Source organism: Cavia porcellus, unplaced genomic scaffold (assembly GCF_034190915.1).
Source record: "Cavia porcellus strain 051 isolate PalLab524CR breed Dunkin Hartley unplaced genomic scaffold, mCavPor4.1 scaffold_1, whole genome shotgun sequence".
NCBI classification, from domain to species: domain Eukaryota; kingdom Metazoa; phylum Chordata; class Mammalia; order Rodentia; family Caviidae; genus Cavia; species Cavia porcellus.
The window spans coordinates 175882454-175903398 of record NW_026947484.1 but is presented as its reverse complement, the minus strand read 5'-3'; the positions used below and the strand labels follow the sequence as shown (position 1 = coordinate 175903398).

General features: G+C 40.0%; 1 protein-coding gene across 1 annotated transcript in view; it reads left to right on the top strand.

Annotated features, from left to right (window-relative positions):
• Snx30 (sorting nexin family member 30) overlaps positions 1-20945 on the top strand; it is a 117642-nt gene that overhangs the window by 67240 nt on the left and 29457 nt on the right. Inside the window, exons 3-4 of the mRNA XM_063260716.1 lie at positions 8025-8135; positions 18732-18890. Of these exons, the coding sequence (XP_063116786.1) occupies positions 8025-8135; positions 18732-18890 (270 nt within the window). The remainder of the gene's footprint in view (positions 1-8024; positions 8136-18731; positions 18891-20945) is intronic.

The following is a 20945-nucleotide window of genomic DNA, read 5'->3' as shown; positions in this document are numbered from 1 at the left end:
CCTGTTTTTCTTGAATTGGTACTGTAAACAGCCAGGTGACAAGGTGACTGCCTTGGGACAGCAGCACTGGCCAAATGTAACATTTTCTCTTTGAGCTTGGTCCCATGCCCTGCACTTAACCCTACTCTGACCACAAAGCAAATCTCGTAGGACTGTTGTGAACTGACTCAGAGGCTGATGTACCTGCACAGCTCACCAGTCTTTCTGTGGCATCTTTTTTATTAATTCCCTCTCTGTCCTTATTTCTTATTTAAATCCCTTCTCCAGGGCTTACTTGATTTCCTGTAAGTGAGAAGCTGACTGAGAGTATCGTTTTCCAAGTTCTAGTCCCACATTTTCACTTGGCTGTGATGCCAGTGCCTTCGGATGAACTTGTTGCAGAATTTTTACTCCTGGAATTTGTCTTCCACTTCTGATTCCACACCAGACTCGCCTCTACTTTTCCTGTTTCTAGAAATGAACCAGGTTTAACAGCTTGGTGGTACACTTGGAGCCTTCTTTCTGAAAGCTGTGTTAAAGGATATGTAGGAGTGTGGGGACGAGAGGGAGGACAGGCAGGGATACGAGATTCCACACCTGATCCTGGCCTGGCTGCTTTTGTTCCGGGCAAAGGTAATTGGTCAGAAAATGAAGTTTACAAATGCTTGTTTTATTCCTCTGAGGCTGTAGCTTCTCGATCCTAATTCAAGTTTCCTGATCATCAAAGCTGGACAGAGCATGGAGCTCTGTTTGCCTGAGTTTAAATGAGCCCAAGGCTGAGAGCTCTGTAGGACAGAGGTGAGTGGATAGATTTTAGATTTAGTGACTAAGCCGGATGTGATGGCCTATGCCTGTAATCCCAGCATTTGGCAGGCTGAGGCAGTAGGATCATTGTGAGTTTGAAGCCAGCTTGGACTACATAGTGAGTTCAGGACCAGTTTGAACTACACAGTGAACCCTGTCTCAAAAAAAAATTTTTTTTTTGTTTTTAATGACCAGAAATGCTGTACACATCTATGCTGTAAGTGTCTCTTTCCATGGGAGTACACCAGCCAGGCCTTGCAGGGCAGGCAACTCCTGGCTCTTTTCTCTGTGGCTCTAGAAAGTCACATCATAATTACTGGACATTTATCAGGTGCTTGCCTTTTTTAGAAAAAGCTTAGCTTTCTTTATACAATTCATGTTCATGATAGAAAAGTTAGAAAATGCAAGTTAAAAACATTAATGAAATATCTATAAGCTCAGCAGTCAGAAATAATCATTGCTGTCTTTCTGAGCCATTTTTCCATATTTTGTGTGCACCTGGCTCACTTCATATATTGCAAGTATCTCTCTGTGCTAGTGCCAGTAAGCACACTCATGCATCATTTATAAGGCTACAGTAGCATTGTGTTATATAGATATTCCATTATTTGTGCTAAGTGCTTCCAGTGCATTAATCTTCACACTTCGTGAAATAGATATTGGCAGTTTTCTTTACAGATAAGGAAATTGAGACACGTAGACATTAAGACAGTTGCTGAGACATTCAGCTAGTATGTGGGGAGGCTTGAGTCATGGGCTCTGTGATTCCATTCATTGTGTCTCACTTCTGAGGACCGTCTTCCCAGAGGCCTTTGGCTCATATGTGGAAGCAGACATGAGGTTGAGAAATACACATCACCAGCTCCTTTAAAAGCCGCCTGTCCTCAGTCAGTCATTACCACCTTTTGCTGCAGCGAATTCTTTGCAGAGGCCTCTGTGGTCAGGACCGTCTAAATATCTCAGAGGTCAGGTTATATATAAGGACCACAAAGTGGACGTTAGATTTAATGACAAGGTTGTGAATGACTGTGGTGAGAGCAATTTTGTTGGTGTGGTGCAGAGCCCAGTTGGCAGCGGGTTAGGACGAATGGGAGGTAAGGGGCAGGACATGTGACTGCTGCAGTTTGGCAGCAGAAACAAGAATAAAACAGAACAACAGCAGTACTTGGAGGAGGGTGTGGCCTTGAGGGAGGGAGAGGCTTGTGTTGTATATGTTTATATTTTGTTTTTGTTTTTGCTTTTTGAGGCAGGGTCTTGCTGTGTAGCCCAAGCTGGTCTCAGAACTCTCTTTTCTCCTGCCTCAGCCTCCTGAGTGCTAGGAATCACAAGTGTGTGCCACCATGCCTGGCTGTGTGTGTTATTTTTAATGGATGAAGGAGACCTGAGTGTCAGCTGGGCAGTATTGGTAGAGAAAGAGACAGTGGACTGAAGATTGGAGAGGAAGGTGGAAACCAGTGTGGAGGTGGAAAAAGAGAGTGTGTTGAATGCAAGTTGAGAGATTGGCTTCTGCTAGGGAAAGGGAAGCACTTTTTCCATCATTCCAGGAAAAGAAAGGAAGCTTCTTCTGTAGCGGGAAGTTGAGGGGCTCTTTGCTGATAGCTGCAGTTTTCTCTATGAATAAATGATGAGATCTTCCACTGAGAGTGAGGGGAAAATTTTGGAGTGGGGTTTAAAAGTCTTCAGAATTTTAACAGACTTTTTAATAAATGATGCAGAGAGGGAGAGAGAGTTGCAGGAAGGAGTATTAAAAGTCTGTTTGACAGTCCAGTTGTAGAATTCATTGTGTCATTGTGTTTGCCTAGTTTGTTTTTCCTCCCGCAGTGTTCTCACATACCCAGGCCTGCTAAAACAAAGAGGGGTGGTGGTGGTTTAGCCTAAACTGGGTAAGTGGACAATGGGAAGGAGCATTAGGTATTGTGGATGGAAGTGATAGGGCATGGAACTGATGCCAAATAGGGAAGGAAGGAAAGGAATGAATGGAGAGAATGCTGAGAAACTCAGCCCCAAGAGACTGAAAAGCAGTGGGAAGTGGAAGGCGGAAGTGTGGGGGCCCTGTTTAGAGAGGGAGAGGCATGCATTTCCACCTGATGGCAGTCTGGAGAGGCCGTGACACTGGTGGACAGGCAGGTGTTGTATGGCGAACCAGCTGGCTCTCAAGGGCAGGAGGGCTTTAGAAAGGAAGCTGGGCGGCCAGGTGCTCCAGTGTTCAGGGTGCCAGGAGAAATGACAGAGTGTCAGTAACTAGGAAAGAATGTGGACTTGAGGGAAGACCAGCCTTTTGTGTATTTTGTTTTGCTTTGTTTTTGGCGGGGAGTGGTGTTTTGCTGTGTAGCTCTAGATGGCCTCAAGCTTGTGATCCTCTTGCCTCAGTCTTCTGAGTGTTGAGAGGTGGGGTAGAGGATGTATACAGCATGAGGCTCAGGTTTGCAGGGCTGTGGAGGAGCAATGTGGAGTGAAGGAGCTATCTGCATCCACTCCTTGCTGTCTGGTGAGGATGCAGAGTAGAGATCATGAGCAGTCCGCAGATGGTGGATGGCCGGGAGGCTGTGTACTCAGGAGAGAACCAGGTTTCAGATTTGACTACATCGCCTGTGAAGTGGATATTCCAGAGAGCCTGGTGGAGAGATCTTTTCTCCAAGGAAAGCAAGCCCAGAAGAGCATGAGGTTGAATGACCAGAAGCCCACCAGGCATCATTCTCAGGGGTTCTCTTAGGTGGTGAGGTTTTGAAGCAGAATGGGATTAGCTGCTATCATTTGGTAATGGAAGAGGTTTTGGTGCTGGGGGACAAGTGCCACTTCAGAGGTGCTAGCTATGCCTAGGGAGCTGGTACTCAAGATGAAGACCAAGTTTCTCTTGAGTGAGTTATAAATATTGGATTGAGTGGACATTCTTTGGCATGGCACTGGGCCACAATTGTTGTGTACATTTGTTCCTGAGGTGGAAGGAGAAGCCTGTTTGGTACGGTGAGGCCCAAGGAGTGGGGTGCCATGTGGAGTGACTGACTAGAATCTGGGTTTGTGACAGGTTTTTTAAAGTTTGGAAGCCCTTCCACAGATTGTCAGGGTTGCCCGGAGATGACCAAGGAGTGTTCAGATAGACTGTTGGTGCTGAACTTTTAGTGCTGTAAAATTAAAGATCCCTTACTGTGGCCTGTGTGTAGTTACCTGTTCTTAAATTGGACTTTAGGTGTCTTTTTTTTGGTCTTTTTCGTTTTTATTGGTACCAGGGATCGAACTCACGACTGCCTGCTTGCAAGGCAGGCGCTTATGCCGCTGAGCTAAACCCCAACCCCTGGACTTTAGGTGTCTAGCCAGGGCCTTGTGATCTTTATTGGACATTTGTGGTTGTAGACACACAGAATGACAAGGACTGAAATGTTGTAATGGTATCTCTAGTTATGCAGTTGTGGCTGTGAATTTTTTTTATTGTTTTGTTAACCATTGATACTAGAAAATAAGAAGTAAGTATACATTTGTTTTCCTGAGATACATGTTTTCCTCAAGCATAACTTCACATAGGAAAGATTTATTACAAACTCGTACTTGGAGTTTTATTATCTGCATATTTTATGAGTACCGTTAGTGTTATAACTGGAGTTCTCCAGAAATTCACAGTGAGATCTGTGGCCCAGTTTTAGCTGGTGTGCCAAGTGGCACTGCAGATGCATTTCCTAGCTTCATTTCTGGTTCTGCCTTTTCTCTGCTCTTGTTTTTCTTTTCTTTTCTTACCTACTTTTAATTTATGTTATTTAATTGTATTTTGTTTGTGTCCGAACAAGCTGTGGTAAAAGTAAGTAAAACTAATACTAGGTGAGAGAGTGTGAACATCTTTCTGTTTCTGATGATTTTTACTTACTGCTTTCCAGAGCACCAGACAAGTTTCATTGTGGATTAAATCCTGAGCATTTTATATGTGTGACTGTAGAAATATTATGAGGATCACATAAGATTTGGAAACAACAATCACAAATGATTGGGAAACAAGGATGAATATGAAGAGGACAGTTCTCATTATCAGTTCTAAATTTTTCTTCTAATTTGTGTGTGTGTGTGTGTGTGTGTGTGTGGTGGTGGTTGTGGTGGTGCTTGTGGTGGTCGTGGTGGTACTGGGATTGAACCCAGGGGTACCCTACCACTAAACCATACTCCCAACCCTTTTACACTTTGAGGCAGAATTTTGCTAAGTTGCCCAGGCTGTCCTTGAAGTTGTAATTCTGCTGCCTAAGCTCCTGAATGACTGGAATTACAGGCATGTAGCACCATCCTGGCTTTCCTACTCTTTTATATTTAGATTTTAGCACAAATAAAATTATAATATACAGTATGCACAAATAATTTGATGTTCTGTTTTCCCTTTAAACTATACTGAAGCATTTTTGTCATTATAAATGTCTTACAAACCTAATTACTAATAATCATGGGATAAATATAATTTTCTTTTTTATTGTTGGACATTTAGGTTGTTTTTTAAATATTGCAGTGCAGATCATGATGAAAATATGTTACTTTTGTTTTGATTCTAAAAATAGGTAACTGAGCATAATAATATTTATTTTTACTATGCTAGAAGTTTAGCATCATCATTCTGTATGAGTATCTCTTAGGTTATCTTTAGGCATCTTTGGCAATATTTTTTAAAGAAAAACACTTGTCATAGCCTGCCTGTGTTGGCCTTAAACTCCAGGGATGAAGTGATCCTGTCTTGTCAGCCTCCCAAATGACTGGGACTGGACTGTAGCCGTGACACCCTGCTTGCTCGCCACTCTAGAAAACATTATTCTCTCAGTGGGATATGCCTAGAAGTAGAGTAACAGTGCTTATAGGCATGAATGTAAAAGAAAACCATAAATAAAGGAGAGGATACCGCAAAGTATGTTGATCAACTTGTAACAGAGGTGGGCTTTTTGTTGATGGTACTAAATGTGTCTGCTTTAATGAGAAAAATGAGTGAAACCTACATATTTAAAATTCTGCATAAAATGCTATATTTGGAAATTATGATAGGTAAATTGTAGTAAAGAGCTTATACAAATGAAAACTGAAAAAAAAGAAAAGTGCATAATTAGCAAACATTTGAAAGAATGTTTTAAATTTAAAAGTAAAAGAAGGATAATATATTACTTTGCAGTTATATATCTGTCAGAGATAACTTGTTCCTAGAAATATGTGAAGAGAACATAAATTGTCATATTTTTGAAAGCAGTATATCAGTTAAAATATATATGTATACTTTCATCCAGCAAGTCTATCACTAAGAATTCATTTTAAGGGGATTATCAGATCGGGACTAATATTGTCTGCTGGAGCATTATTGAAAAAAATTTAAATGAGAATTTGATGTACATTCATCAGGATGCTATGCATGTTAAAAATGATGTCCAGGGCATGTGCCTATAATCCGAGCACTCATGAGACTGGGGTAGGAGGATCAAGGCCCAGGTGTCCAAGATATATTAAAATAATAAAAAACTGAGTGAGATGCACAAAATATGGAAAGAGATAAAATTTAACATGATTGTTTTTCTGTTTAGGTGGATTATGGCTGATCTTGTAGTTTTCATTTCCTTGTTTTTCCTGAAGTTTTAAAATGTCTATATAACTTGAATATATATAGAAGGAAGAACAAGAGCCAGTTTCCCAAATGTGAAACTGGTTACAGCAAAACTGAACTTGTATTTTATAATGTATTTTATGGTTACCAATTGTTGATTTCAGATTTAAGAGCAGAAATGTCAAATAACTGTAATTTATGAAGTGAAGTTGAAAAACATAAGATAATTGATGGGCGGATGAGCATCTAATATTGAGATTGGAAAAAAGGAGAGCACCTCCGGTTGACCATGGAAATCAGTTGCTATCCTTCATCTCCTTTCAAATTCTGCCTTTCACAGGCCTGGAATCATTGTCAGATCCTCTGCTGGAGCCTGGAGGGTCTGTGGGGGACTGAAGGTGTCCCCGTCAATTCTGTTCTTACCTAGAGGAGGCTCTACAGTGAGGCTCCGAGAAGCTTACTCTCTCGGCTGGGATCCACCATCCTGATTCCTTTGGGAATATTCTACTAATTTATAGATAGCTAAGTTGAATGAATTTTCTCACATCTTCCCGCTCTTTCACCCCCAACTTAGGGGAAGCTTGTGTTTCATGGGTGTTTGCAGGTGTGTGGGACTTTGAAAAGAGGAAGCTATGCAGGAAGAGCTAGTTTGGTCACTTCAGACTGGGTCCTTTCCTTCGCAGTTTAGCTCGGGCCATGAGCACAGATTTGGGGGCAGATGAAATCAGTTTTCAATACCAAAGCTGTTCACAGCCTCTCTGATAGATTACTCTTCCTATGTGTTTTTAAGATTTTCTTCATTTCTTGGATTAAAACAGACTTTTGACTTGAAAAAAATACATTTTTATACTGTAGCTTGAGCCATTTATAGCTTGTATTCAAACCCTAAGATCAGTAATTAGTGGCACCCTTTTAGGAGAAAATGGTTTATTGGAGACATGATTGTAACTGAGGAGTCCAAATCTTGTTTTGATGTAGATCAGCTTAGTTTCTTAACACTGGCTTTATTATTAAATGGCTACAATCACATCATAGAAAACAAGGAAAGGGATAAGATTATTAATATTTTTCTGCTATTCAGTGGAATTTTGTTTTTTCCTTTTATTATGCATCTTGAATGCAATATGCTTTCAAGGTCATGGTTCTGAGGTTCTGGTAGAAGATGACAGTAAACAAAATCTTTTCTATTTTCATCTAATCTGCCTTCTAACCGAGCAGGGCTTTGCTACCTTTTTATTACTTTCCCTTTGCTTTCAGCGAAGCTTGTCAGCATATTTAGCAGAAGGTAGAGACTTAATTTCTTTTTGCAAGATTTGTAGTCAGTAGTAATATCCAAAGAGGAATTATTCTGCACAAAGAAATTCCTGGAGTTAAGGTTAGAGGAAATGAATCAAATGTTCTAAACAATTTTGAGAGATAGGTGAATTCCATTTCTTGAGGATCAGGAAAAAACAAACCAAAAACCTGGTGCTTTTGATTCATTTTTGTTCCTCAAATTTTCGACTGTGCCTTGAGGCCCAGGCTAACCATTCCTGATTGGTGCACCCCAACATTTGGTTGGTGTGTTTGGTGGAAAGAGAGTGTTTCTTGCCCAGTTTGGTTATTTGAAAGGAATGATTTTCCTTCCCTTTAGCCAAGATACGCTGCTATTCCTTATGTTTATTTTTTTCCATTCTGTTCTTTTTTGCAGAGTACTCGGGCAGAGTTTGACTTGCCAGAATATTCTGTTCGCCGAAGATACCAGGATTTCGACTGGTTGAGGAGCAAACTGGAAGAATCTCAGCCCACCCATCTCATTCCCGTAGGTAGTAATCACTGCAGCTTGTTTCTCACTTCGCCTGTGTTGTCTTTCTGGCAGCTGCTCGCTCAGCTCGCTCAGCTTCCATGACTGATACACACTGCTGTGCACTTTATACCAGAGGCCCCCCTCAGATGCATGTAAGACATACTGGACAGTGTATTTCACCCTTTGGCTTCTGATTTGCTAGATAGTGAGCCAGTTTTGGGGTGCCATGCGGTGGATTTTTGACCATTTGTAAACAAGGTTTTTGCTGAATGATAAGTCAGCTTTTCTGACGAGCTTTTTGTGGGTTTTTGAGGAATGGGGGAGCCCTAATTTCTCTTTGCTGCCTGTTTTAAAGGTGCAAGCCTGGAAGCGTGAGCCTTGCTGAGGCTGTGCCTTTTCCCCTTTGGTGGACGCTGTTGGGTGGCTGCCACCAGGTGGAGAATGACAACTCAGACTGTGACTGGCTGAGCTGTCTTCGGACAGGAGTAACTCAGGGAGCAGGAATCTGCACACATCATTCATCCAACTCAGTGTTTTATTAAAAAAAAAATAAAACTCACGCGGCCTGTTTATTGCAGCACTATAGCATTTACCTATTAATCACATCTGTACATTTTTGTTTCACAGAACCAGAGCAAAAAAAACCCCATGCATAATATATTAAATACATTTCTGTCTGTGTTTTTTTGAAAATAGAAATAGTGACTGTTTTAGATTCTATGTATTTCTTTGGGCTTTGAGTCCTTTCAGGTAGTTTGGGTCAAAAAAACTCTTCAGATAGGCTGATTTTGTTGCGCAACAGAAGCATTTTGTGAATAATTTCTTAGTGTTGCCAGCCTTTCTGTTGCCACTGCAGCCTCCAGTATTCTTTCCTGCCTGTTCGGAAGAGGCTATATACGTTGAGAACACACAGACAGCTTCTTGGTTTTCAAGGTAAAAAGAGCCAAGCTACTAGTCCTGGGGTAGAAAGGACAGGACTCCTGGGACAGATCTTTCCCAGGGTTTCATCTCCTCTTTCCCAACACATACCCCTCTGTCCCCCTAGCCCATGGCTTTCCTTTCCCTGCTTTCTGATCGCTTATAGAAATGTTTGAAAGGGTAACAGTCATTTTTAAACAGTTGAGACTATTCCTTAAAATAGAGTCTTAATTTGGCAGCATTGGCAGCTAGTGACTAATTTTGTAAAGTACACAATTTACTTCAGAACAGTTTTATAATTACAGAGTCGCTGTGAAGATAGTAGAGAGTTCTTTGTGTATTTTAAACCCAGTTCTTACTAACATTTTACATCAGTATGATACATTTGTCACAATTAATGAACCAATTATCATCATTATAAATGTTAAACATAATTAATAAAAAGCACTTAGCCAGGCCTGGTGGTGCAGCCCTGTAATTCCAGCACTTGGGAGGCTAAGGGAGGAGGATTATTGTGATTTCGAGACCAGCCTGTGCTACAAATGGAGCTCAAGGTGAGCCTGAACTGCATCTTGAGACCTTATGTCAAAAAACAAAAACAAAAACAAAAAACCCAAAACCAAACAAAAACAACAACATCAACAAATTAAAGAGTCCCACAATTTTGCCTCATGTCATTTTTCTGTTCCACGATCCCATCCAGACCATGTTCCATTTTGTAGAGACAGGTTCCCTTTGGCTGTGATAGTTTCTCAGGCTTGCTTTGCTTTTTGATGATGTAGACAGTTGAGAAGAGTAAATTGTCTCTCAACTGAAATGTTTGATATTTTTCTTGTGGTTAGAGTGTAGTAATGTGTCTTAGAGGGGAAAACCACAAAGGTAAAAGTGCCATTCTTATCATACACGTGCATCAGTGTGGGTTTCAACTGGGATCACCTGACACTGACACGAGGTCGTGCTTGTTGAGTTTCTCCACTGCACAGTTCCTTTGGGTGGCGCACTGTCGGTCCTACACTGAAGAGGAAGAAGGATGCTCCTTGTGGTAGCCCACACTGTGTCTCCCCCTCTTGACAGCCAGTGCATTTGTGGCTTGGTGCTTGAGAATCAAAGGGTAGAGAGCGATACCAGCTGGTGAAACAGTGGCTCTCATCCAGAGGTCCACAGATGCACAGATTTTAAAGCTCAACTGACACGAGTGGAAATCTCCATAAGGCCCAGGTGGATCCAGGCATCTTTACGAATGGGTTCATGTACTCTGGATAGGAATAGTGAGTGGAAAAGAACTTTAAACACAGGTGCAAGCTGGGCATGGTGGTGCATGTTTGTATTCCCACAACTCAGGAGGATGAGAGAGGAAGATTGGTATGAGTTTGAGGCTAGCTGGGGCTACATAGTGAGTTCAGAGCCAGTCTGTATTACATGGTCAGACCCTGTCTCACCTGCCTCCACCCCACCCTGCCAAAAGAATAGGTGGAGACTTAAATTTCTTCTTAAATTCTTGATGTTTGTCTGCAGTAGAGATTTAATTTAGGAGAATATATTTGACTTGAATATAAAAGTCAATTTAGAAATGTTTTTCCCTATTAAAATACCATTTCTACAGCAATTTTGCTAGGAAATAGTCTGTAATAAACCTTAACTTTGTGTTCATATTTTTCTAGGTCTATTAGGTGAACTTGGAGAGAGGATCAGAGAGTGAGGTAAAGGTTAAAAGACAAAGGGATTCCAGCCCTGGGAAACTTTACTGTCAGATAGAGACTCAGTAAACATGCGATGGAATTGTTATTTAGATTTTTCTTTCTTCTTTTTAGTTTTAAATTATGTATTTATTTACTTTTGCTGCTGGGAATTGAACTCAGGACCTTGCACTTGCCAGTCAGTCACTTTGCCACTGAGCTTTATCACCAGCCCTTCTTTTTTAAGTTTTAAACCAGCATTAATAATTGAGCTATAATTCAGGCTTTTAGGATATCAGAGTTGTGTAACCATGAGCAAATCAATTTTAGAGCTTTTATCAACCCATAAAGAAACTGAACCCCTTAGCTGTCACATCCATCCCCTGTCTTTACCACTCCCTGGCACATTTACCTACTGTCTGTCTCTATAGATTTCTGAACTTGTCCTGTCAGTGGAATTTGCACCACTGTGTGACCTTTTGTGACTGGATTCATTGACTTCGCATGTTTTCCAGATTCATTCATGTTGTAGCATTTATTAATACTTTGTCTTTTTATTGTCAAGTAACACTCCGTTATATGGGTATAATACATTTTGGCTATCCATTTGTCCTTGAAGTGTTGTGTTTTTCCCTTTTAGAGTGTGGCAATAATGAATAGTACAGATGTGAACATTCATATACAGCATTTTCTGTGGTCATGTGTTTTCATTTTTCTTGAGTGTATGCCTAGGAGTGTAATTGCTGAATCATATATAAACTCTCTATTTAATCTTTTGAGGAGCTGTCAGACTGTTTTGCAAGGTGGCTGTGTTGTTTTACATTCCTATCTTCAGTGTGTAGGAACTCAAGTCTCAGTGTATCTTCACCCATAGTGGTTATTATCAGTCTTTTTATCATAGCCATGCTAGTGGGTGTGGCTTCTCATTGTTTTTATTTGCATTTCCTGGATGGCTCATGATGTTGAGGGTCTTCTGTTCTTTGGACATTAGTATGCTTTTCTTTGAGAACTGTCTGTATTTTAAAAACTAGGTTATCTTTTTATTTTTGAGGGTTTTTTTCCTCAGTTTCCATTTTGAATTATTTTTTGAGAGGAACTCTAGAGCCTTTTTTAAGAGAATGATGGTAGGTTCCTGGGTTTGTTTTGCCATCCAAAGTCAGCTTTGGTGAAAGTGGTTGAGAATCACTGAGCTTTTGGATTATATTGTTTATGTAACAAGTATGGAGATAAAATCTCCCGCTCTCCTTGGGCTCTGTGGGAATCCCATGGATTGGGGTGAACAGCCTGCCAGACTGTAGCTCTGGGGAGGCACCGTGAGGTTCTTTGATTAGCCTTTTGCTAGGGACAGTCATTGGCCTGCCCCATTTCCAGTCTGTGTGGCTCTTAACTTGACTACTTTTTGAGTGCTCTGCTGGAGAAACTCAGCCCCCTAGCGGTGGTTCCTAGAACCGCCTTTCTTTTGCCTGAAAAAAAACCACAAGATAGTGATAAACTTGTCTCTCAATTCAGTCATTTCTGCTTTGTCTTAACAAGCTCTGGCATACTGCACATCTGTCCAGGATCGGACGCAGGGCCTTGCAGTGTCCTGCCAGGAGCTACACCTCACACTCCCGACAGCACCCTTTTATGTTTTGCAGTGCTGTGATAGATTTTTTTCTTTGTTCTTACTGGTACATGTTTGTGATACATATTAAGTTTATACAGTGTGGGGAGTTGACACATATCCATATCACATTTAAATCCTTTTTACTTCCCTTTATCCTCTCTCTCCTGTCTGAAATTTTAAAAGCAAGAAGAAATAACCCTATGTTCTTCAGATGCCATCTTAGAGCTAGAAGTGTGTAGAATGCTTGTCATTTTGTGAGGTGTAATAGTTGGAGCCACCAGAAAGTCTTTATTGTGATTGTTTTCCTCTCAGTGTTTCCTTTAAAGCTTTATCCAGTTATAATTGATATTGTAAAAGCCTGTACAGATTTAATGTACACAATTTAACTAGTGAGTGTGCACCTATGATATCACCGCGGTGAAGGCAGTAAATGTATTCATCACCTCAAGTTTCCTTGTGTACCGTGGCTTGTGTGTGTAGTAAGAACAATGTGAGATCTATCCTCCGAGGTATGTAAGTGCACAGCATATTGTTCATTTTAGGCACCACTGTCTTACAGCAGATATCTCAAACTTGCTCATCTTGTGGGACAGTAACTCTGTACTCTGTCCTAAACTTCGGTGACTAGCATTTTGCTGTTTGCATCTGTATTTGCTCAATGATTTTAACACTGCTTCATTTAACACTGCTGGTTGCACGACAGAGCAATTTCACTTTAGCTGGACATGTATGGATTTGAAAGATGAAGCAGATAAATCTGTGACACATTTGGGTACTTAATTTCACTTAGAAGTTTATATTTGCTTCACTTTTTATAAAGGAAGTTTAGTAAGAAGGATGTGTTTGTGTTTACCGTGCATGTGCTTTTCTTCTGGATAGCAGTAAACTCACATGAGTTAATGAGAAGAAATTTGTCATGCAACAACTATTTATCTCAATGTGAAGTAAGTAAAACTTCAGTTTTCTAGTTGCTTCCTTATTTTTGGTGTTAAACGTACATACTGTTAGCTTACCTCATAGATAAGTTAATAAGCAGTGAAATATTGATTGAACTTTTAAACACTCTGAATTAAACTAGACTTGGTGTGGTGATTTATGTAGTGTGGTGGGGGTAGTGGTGATGATGGTGAGGATGATTTATGGTAGTGATACTTGAACTCAGGGTCTCAGGCGTGCAAGTCAAGTGGTCTACAGCTGAGCTGTACCCCTAAAGCGTTAAGAAGATTTTTGTTTTGAGCATATGCCTCTTTGTCCTGCTATATTTAGTTTTAAAATATTTTTTCATTGGGAAAAGTAGTGGCTATACTAATGTAGTGAGAAACCCCATCATGCAATTTATCAGCTCATGGACTGTATTTTTTCTTTTCTGTTCTTTCATCCCCATCCTGGGTGATATTTTTATTTTTTAATGTATTTTTTAAAAAGTTTAAACAACACATACTTATTCTCTTAAAGCTGAGGTCAGGTGTTCAAAATCAGTCTTATTGGAATAATACTGAGGCGAAGGCCAGGCTACATTCCTATAGTAGTCTGTAGGGGAGAATCTGTCTCTGTCTTTTCCTTACACCTAGAAATGGAATTGCTATTCTGGTTTAACCATTTTAGGAGCTGCCCAACTGTTTTTCACAGTGGCTGTACTGTTCTCTGTTCACACCAGCAGTGTATGAAAATACATTTTTTAAGGTATTTACCAACACTTATTTTCCATGTTTTAATAATCATCCTTGTAGGGCCTGGGGATTTAGCTCAGCGTCATAAGCGCCTGCCTTGCAAGCAGGCAGTCGTGAGTTCAATCCCCAGTACCGATAGAAACAAAAAAGACAAAAAAAAAATCATCCTTGTACATATGAAGTGGTGGCCTAGATGACTTAAAAGGTCTTATTGCCTACAAGATATATGAAGTTCGACCCCAAGTCCACTTCCCCTTTTGCATTTTGTTCTTGGTGTTTACAGATTGCTATAAATGCCTAGCATGTTAACATACATTGTTAACAGGTTGATACATTGTGTCATCTTGAGTTTAGAAGTTTAACTAGGAGACTCAGCAGGGTTCTTACTTTTTTTACATTCTCATCCTGTCAAGAGGAGAACAAGGAGATTTTGTGAGTGCTGAACCTGCCCTGGGCAGGGGGAGTGACCTGTGTACAGTATAAAGGAGAAGAAGACTTGTTCTCCCTACTTTGGCTATGGCTGCTGCCTTGCAGTGTTGCCCGGTGCCATGCCACCCTGCCTTGCAGCCAGCTGGAGTGAAACCTCCAAAAACTATAAGCTAAATAAGCCTTTCTCCTTCATTTTGAATGTTGATATTTTGTCCCAGCAATGAGAGAGAAGTAACCAAGATAACATCTACTGTGTGCTTAGAATTGTGTTGAACCCTTCAGGATAGGCTCTCATTGCCCTTGATTTCACCAGCAACCCAAATCTTTTGCGTAAACAACCCAGAAAATAATAAAAGGTGAGGCTGACCGTAAGTGTCCCATTAAAAAAGCTTGAAAGAGGAAGAAAGAAATTTCCAAAGCAATGCACATTTGGGAATAATAATTCTTATTACATAAGTAAGTTCTGTTTGGAGGATTCACTCTAAGTTTCCTTTGAATAGCACATTCAGTATGCTAAATCTGAAGGGCAGCTATTTGGTAAGGTTATCTGTTTTGTTAGACAAGGCACACCTAACCAGTTACAGGTCAAACTGCCTCCTAAATCCTACTTAGCAAAAGTAAATGTCAATTTTCCCAGCAGACTCATGAGGTAAGAACAGAAAAACAGCCGCTGGTTTGGTAATCACAGTGTCATTAGTTGGTAATCATCTCAAGGAGCAGTTTCTGCGTTAGGTGGGGATAGGGCAGACAAACTGCCTCAAAAGCAGTACTAGAACCCATCTTGTTTTGGAGTGGGGGAAGTTGTTGGCTGAGAGATCAGTGGAAAAAATGGAAGTCAAGTGATTCTTTCAAAAAAAAAATTAAATGAGACAAAAGAAAGTTGAAGAGATGTAAGGACAAGCGGTGGCTGGGTTTCTTTTTCCATGTAGTCAACCAATCATATTTTGGTAGACTCTAAGAGTAGAGGTGGATGTTCAGGGGACACTGAAGATACAGGGAAGAGAAGGCACTGTTAATTGATGCCAGCAGGTGCACTTTGGTGAACTAATGGGTCAAGGATATGGGTGGAATACATGTTAGCTTTGGAGAAAGTATCTTTGCAGACATGAGTGGAGATGAGGGTGGTACCCAGTAGATGAGTTTCTGTGGATGAAGCAAAATGCTCAGAAAATCACTACTTAATGCTTCTGACCTGTCTCCTTTCAGAGAAATAGTAATCCGCTTAGTGTGGTAAGTGGGATGAGAATGGATGCCTAGAAGAATGGGAGGACTGGCTAGAATAAAGGAATTATCCTAAAGGATAACCATATTCTGTTCAGACAGCTGCTCTGCCTGGGCCAGAACATCTGACAGAGTGTTGTATTTCTAGGTTCTACCGTAGTCTAAGTTCCATGGGTGTTAGACATGGACATGCATTCCCGTGGGGTCTGTCATTCTGTCCCATGGACTTGCCCTGTCTTTCATTTGCAGACCTTCCGCTGTGCTCTGTAGAACACCTGCTTTGTTGTAAAGACACCCCCCACCCCCCCGCTGCTTCTTAGCTTCTCCTCTGAGTGCTCCCATGATCTCAAGGTAAACCTTGAGATGAACACCAGAGGTCCCCGGAGATTGAGAGAACCCTGAAACTCTGTCCCTGCTGCAAACCCAGACTTTCAGTGAGTGTTTCCTCTGTGGTAGGAATCAAAGTGCTTTTAGCGTGTTAGCTCATTTTAATCCTCATACCACAACCCTCTGCGGTTGGCACCATGGTTATCTATATATTGGTTTTGCTGTGGAGAAACTGAGATACCAAGAAATTATGGAACTTGACCAGAGACAAACAGCTGGTAAGTGACACAGTAAGAAAATGAACCAGAAAAGTGGCAGCAGAGTCCTTACGCTTCAGAACTGAGACATCCTTAGGTTCCCATGCAAAGTGCTAGACTATTCCACTTGTTAGGGTTGCTAAGTACACTAGTCCTTGTTTCAGTTTTTGGTCTCTTTTGTCCTCGAGGGTTTATAACTTTTAAGTTATAACTCTTATCATTTTATGGAGTTTCAAGGTATTTTGAATCTAAATGGTTGTATTTAATCTCCTAACACTTTGACCTTAAACTGCTAGGTCGGTTTAACATTAGAAAAATATATTATCTTACTAATGAACATATTAAAAAAAACCATGCAGTTATCCTCATAGAATTAAGAAAGCACATACTCTGACTTGACTGTCCTTGGCATGATTTATTCCCTCTAGGGACTTGCATATGTACCCAGACACATCGTACGTGTTCACACCAGCATTGTTAATAGTCTTAGAAATCTATAAAGCATTCGCATGTGATTGGTCAGGAGAGTAGATGGACAGATTGTTATATATTCAGATATTTATGAAAAACTATGCAACTATAAAATGATTCTCTTGCAGCTTAGCATATATCAATAGAAATGAGTCCTGGAAAGACAGTGTTGAATGACAAAAGCAAAGTGTAGCTGTATTTTTGTGAAGCTTAAAAACAAGTAAGACATACTATAAAATATAGGAACAGTGAACAAAAGGTTTGGGATTATGCTTCCCTCAGAGAGGACAGGGAGAATTAGATTTCGGATCAGGGATTGGCTGACAGGGAATTTTGTCAGTAGTGTTTGTTCTGTTTGTCATCTTGAGTAGGAGATTAATGGATCAGAGAATTATTGCTATGCTTTATGATTTAGAGATTTGTAATATACTTTTTTGTAATGGTGGCAACAAAGTAAAATGTACTTTTTTTTGATGACTTTAAAGTTTACAGTTCACTGGCATCAAGTATGTTCACAATGTGTTGTAACCATTATCACCTTCTGAAAAGTTTTGGAAAAATTGTATCACCTTAGAAGGGAACTTTGTAACCATGAAGCAGCCAATCCCATTCTCCATTCTCTAGACCTGGCAACCACTAATTTCCTGTGTTACGGGTTTGTCCATCACTGACATTTCACCAAAGTGAATCATAATGTATGACATTTTATATCTGGATTCTTTCACTTCCATCCTGTTTTCAAGATTCTTCTATGATATCCCTGCTTCAGTACTTCATTCCCTTTTAAATCCCAGTGTATAGATATATGTATTCTGTTTATTTTGAATAGGGCTGCTGTGACTCCTTACTAAACCTTTTTCCAGTTTTTTCAGGAATGTATCTGCAAGTGGAACTGCTAGGTGCTATGATAACTATATCAAACCTTTCTCACTATGATATACTATTTTACAGTCCCAGCAGCAATAAGAATTCCAATTGTCCATTCTGTCACCAACGCTTCTGTTTTTCGCTTTAAAATTTTTTTCTTTATTCTTTGATATTTCTAGGGATCTAACCAGACCCTTGTATGTAAATAGGCAGGTACTCTACCGCTGGGCTATACCCCTAGTCTTTTTCTTTTTTAAAGAAATTACAGGTATCCTACTATAAAATGGTATGTCATTATGGTTTTGGTTTGTACTAATGATGTTGAGCCTGTTTTCATGTGAGTATTGACCATCTGAATGTATTCTTGGGAAAAGTATCAATTAGATCATTTACTCATTTTTTAAAATGTAAATTTTGTTATCAATATTTCAAAGTGCAAACATTTAGAAATTGTGCTTACTGTATATAATATTTTCCCTGAGATAGTAGCATGAAGAAGACCTTTCATTCAAGCATTTGAGTAAGCTGCTGGGGAAACAGAGTAAAGCTCAGAGATCCCTTTGTGTAGGGCAGGTCGTTTTAAATTGCCTACAATGTTGGTGCAAAGAAGTATGATAGAAAAGTTTGTTTGAGCATGAGAACCAAAGAAATTACATTTTGAGTGTTTAAGTCTAAAGTAAAAAGTATTGCCTTGGCAAAGATAGTTTTCAGCAGTATGAGTTTGTTTACCGTCTTATTCTTTTATTCACCAAGTTCTTTTACCCCTTGAACTGGAAGTAGAATCTTCAGTATTTAAGTAAGTTTTTGTGTGGTTGGTATTGTCTGTCTTCCTTCCTTATCATTGTATATTAAACAGTATAACGATAACTATATTACACTTACTGGGTAAATCTTAACTTTTCTTGTTCAAAGGACTATGCTATAGAGGTCTCTGTATTATAGAATTGACAGTAGTTGTGATTTGCTCCATTTGTATTTCCACAACTTTTTATATAATCCAAAACTTTTTACATAATCAGTGATTATATAAAGATATAGCTTATATAAAGATATAGCTGAATAAGAAATACTGTTCTTGGACAGATGTGATAGGAATTTCTTGCTAGCCTGGTGGTTTTGCTTTGCAGTTTTTCACCAATTACTCTGAAATTTTCTTCATGTTTTCATAGCCACTTCCTGAGAAGTTTGTGGTGAAAGGTGTTGTGGATCGTTTTTCAGAAGAGTTTGTGGAGACCAGAAGAAAAGCTTTGGATAAATTCCTGAAAAGAATTACAGATCATCCCGTGCTGTCTTTCAATGAACATTTTAATGTTTTCCTTACTGCTAAGGTAAGCATAGAATTCTGTAGATTTCTTTTCAGAATTATCATTCTTAGAACTCTTTCTTGATGTCTTACAAGTCAACTGCATGAATGGTCCTCTGTTGTAGGTGGCGTGAAATTGTTCCAGCTGGGCATGGTGGGGCACACATATAGTCTCAGCTATTCAGGAGACAGAGGCAAGAGGATTGCCACTTTGAGCCCAGCCTGCCGATTAAGTAACTTGGCAACACCCTGTCACAAAATAAAAAGGGTTGGGGGAAATAAGTCAGTGCAGAGGCTCTGGGCTCAGTCCCCAGTACCTTTTTAAAAAAATGCTGTCTAATTATTTTGGTGCAGATTGCATTACCATGGTTTCTCTGTTAGAATTTAGGAGGAAACCATATCTCCTTTCCTGTCTTTTGTAATAGCAATGGATTTTGGAATATCTTTATTTGCCCAAAACAAGGTAAATGTTTCCATAAACACCTTAAGCATATCTTGGAATTATTTCTGGGTTGAGCCAGTCTCATCAACAAAAGGGAAAGAATATTTATCGAATGTTTCATAAGGGTGTTCTTCACCCTGTAAGTAATTACTCATAACCTCATTTTATAGACAAGGAAACTGAAGTTCAGAGAGTTTGCATTTGTTCAGGTGACATCACTGGGACTCTAAGTTGGGTCTTCGTGGCTCCTACACTGCACTTTTGCTCTGTGTCACACCGCCTGACCATTGCTTGCCCCCACCTCTGTTCCTGCCAGAAGCCCATTTTCCATGCATTTTCCAGAGAAACACGCAAACCCTGGCTGTTATTCATCAGCTTTTCTGTGTGCTTCCCTGTTGGCAGAATGAGCCAGAAAGCTGGTGACACCACACTGTCACCATCTGCAGAGTGTGTGTGTGTTGTATGTGTGAGACACACTATTTCATGCTGGCTTCCTCCCAGCCCTGAGTGTCAAGTGTCAGGTATCAAGGTCCCTATTCAGGCCTTTGGTAGTGCATTGTTGACAAGGGCACTGAGGCCCAGATAATACCCATTTAGAAATTTAGGAATATTTACAGATAACATTGGTTGATGTTTAAGGTTTTCGAGAAGGTTTCACGTTCACTAAATGGAAGCCACTTGGCAGTTTTTTGGTTTTGTTTTTAGCCTCAGTTGCTGTTTAACTTGGATGATAATCCTTTCATCATTGTTCTCCCCGCCAAAGCCTTTCCTAGGTTGAACTCACATACTTTTAAGAAGTAGCATTTAGAGTTGAACCGATCCTCAAATATGTTTTTTTCAGCTTATATTCAAAAAAGTTTATCCTGTTTTCTAGAACTGCATTTTCTCATCCAAGTTGTCCAGAAGACCCTCATGCTGTCATCTTTATTCAGCAAAAGAGAAAAGTGTGTTTGTGGGTGGGTACAGCTTGGACCCTGGTTATTAGGAATCTGCGTGAAGAGTAGGTAGGAAACAGTGTGTGTGAGATTGATTGATTGACTGACTGATGGACCAACCAGTATGAAAATGATTCTTAAAAATATGTAGGACCCTTTACTGACTCAAACTCCAGCTTCGTATGAGTGAATACAGGAAAGATGCCTTTAAAGAGAGAATATTCTAGCCCTAGTTCAGTATTATTTTTGCTTGTGTGGATGATGGAGAAGATAAACAGACCTCTGCATCTTCCATAAAAACTATTGTTTTTATTTTTTGGTTTTTTTGAAGACAGGGTCTCACTGTCTGGCCTTGTACTAACAGTGATCCTCCTGCCTCAGCCTTCCAAGAGAAAGGATCACAGGCATATGCCACCACCACACCTGGACTATAAAAGCTATTGTTGAAGGGACACACTCAAGACAACTGTACATTCTTCTTAAACAGATTAGTGTCAAGAAGAGGTTGGTTTTACCTGGCAGCCTCATAATATGCTTTTTAAACTTAGATCCAGTGCGTTCTAACACTCAGCATATTTCCTGCTTTTGCCTTGACCTACAAGAAATTCAGAGTTAAAATATCTTCTCATTAGCGCCATCTGTCCTTGCCAAGTTTGCTGGCAGTGCTTCCTGGGTCCCTGGTTTCTGCTTTCCATCTTGTACT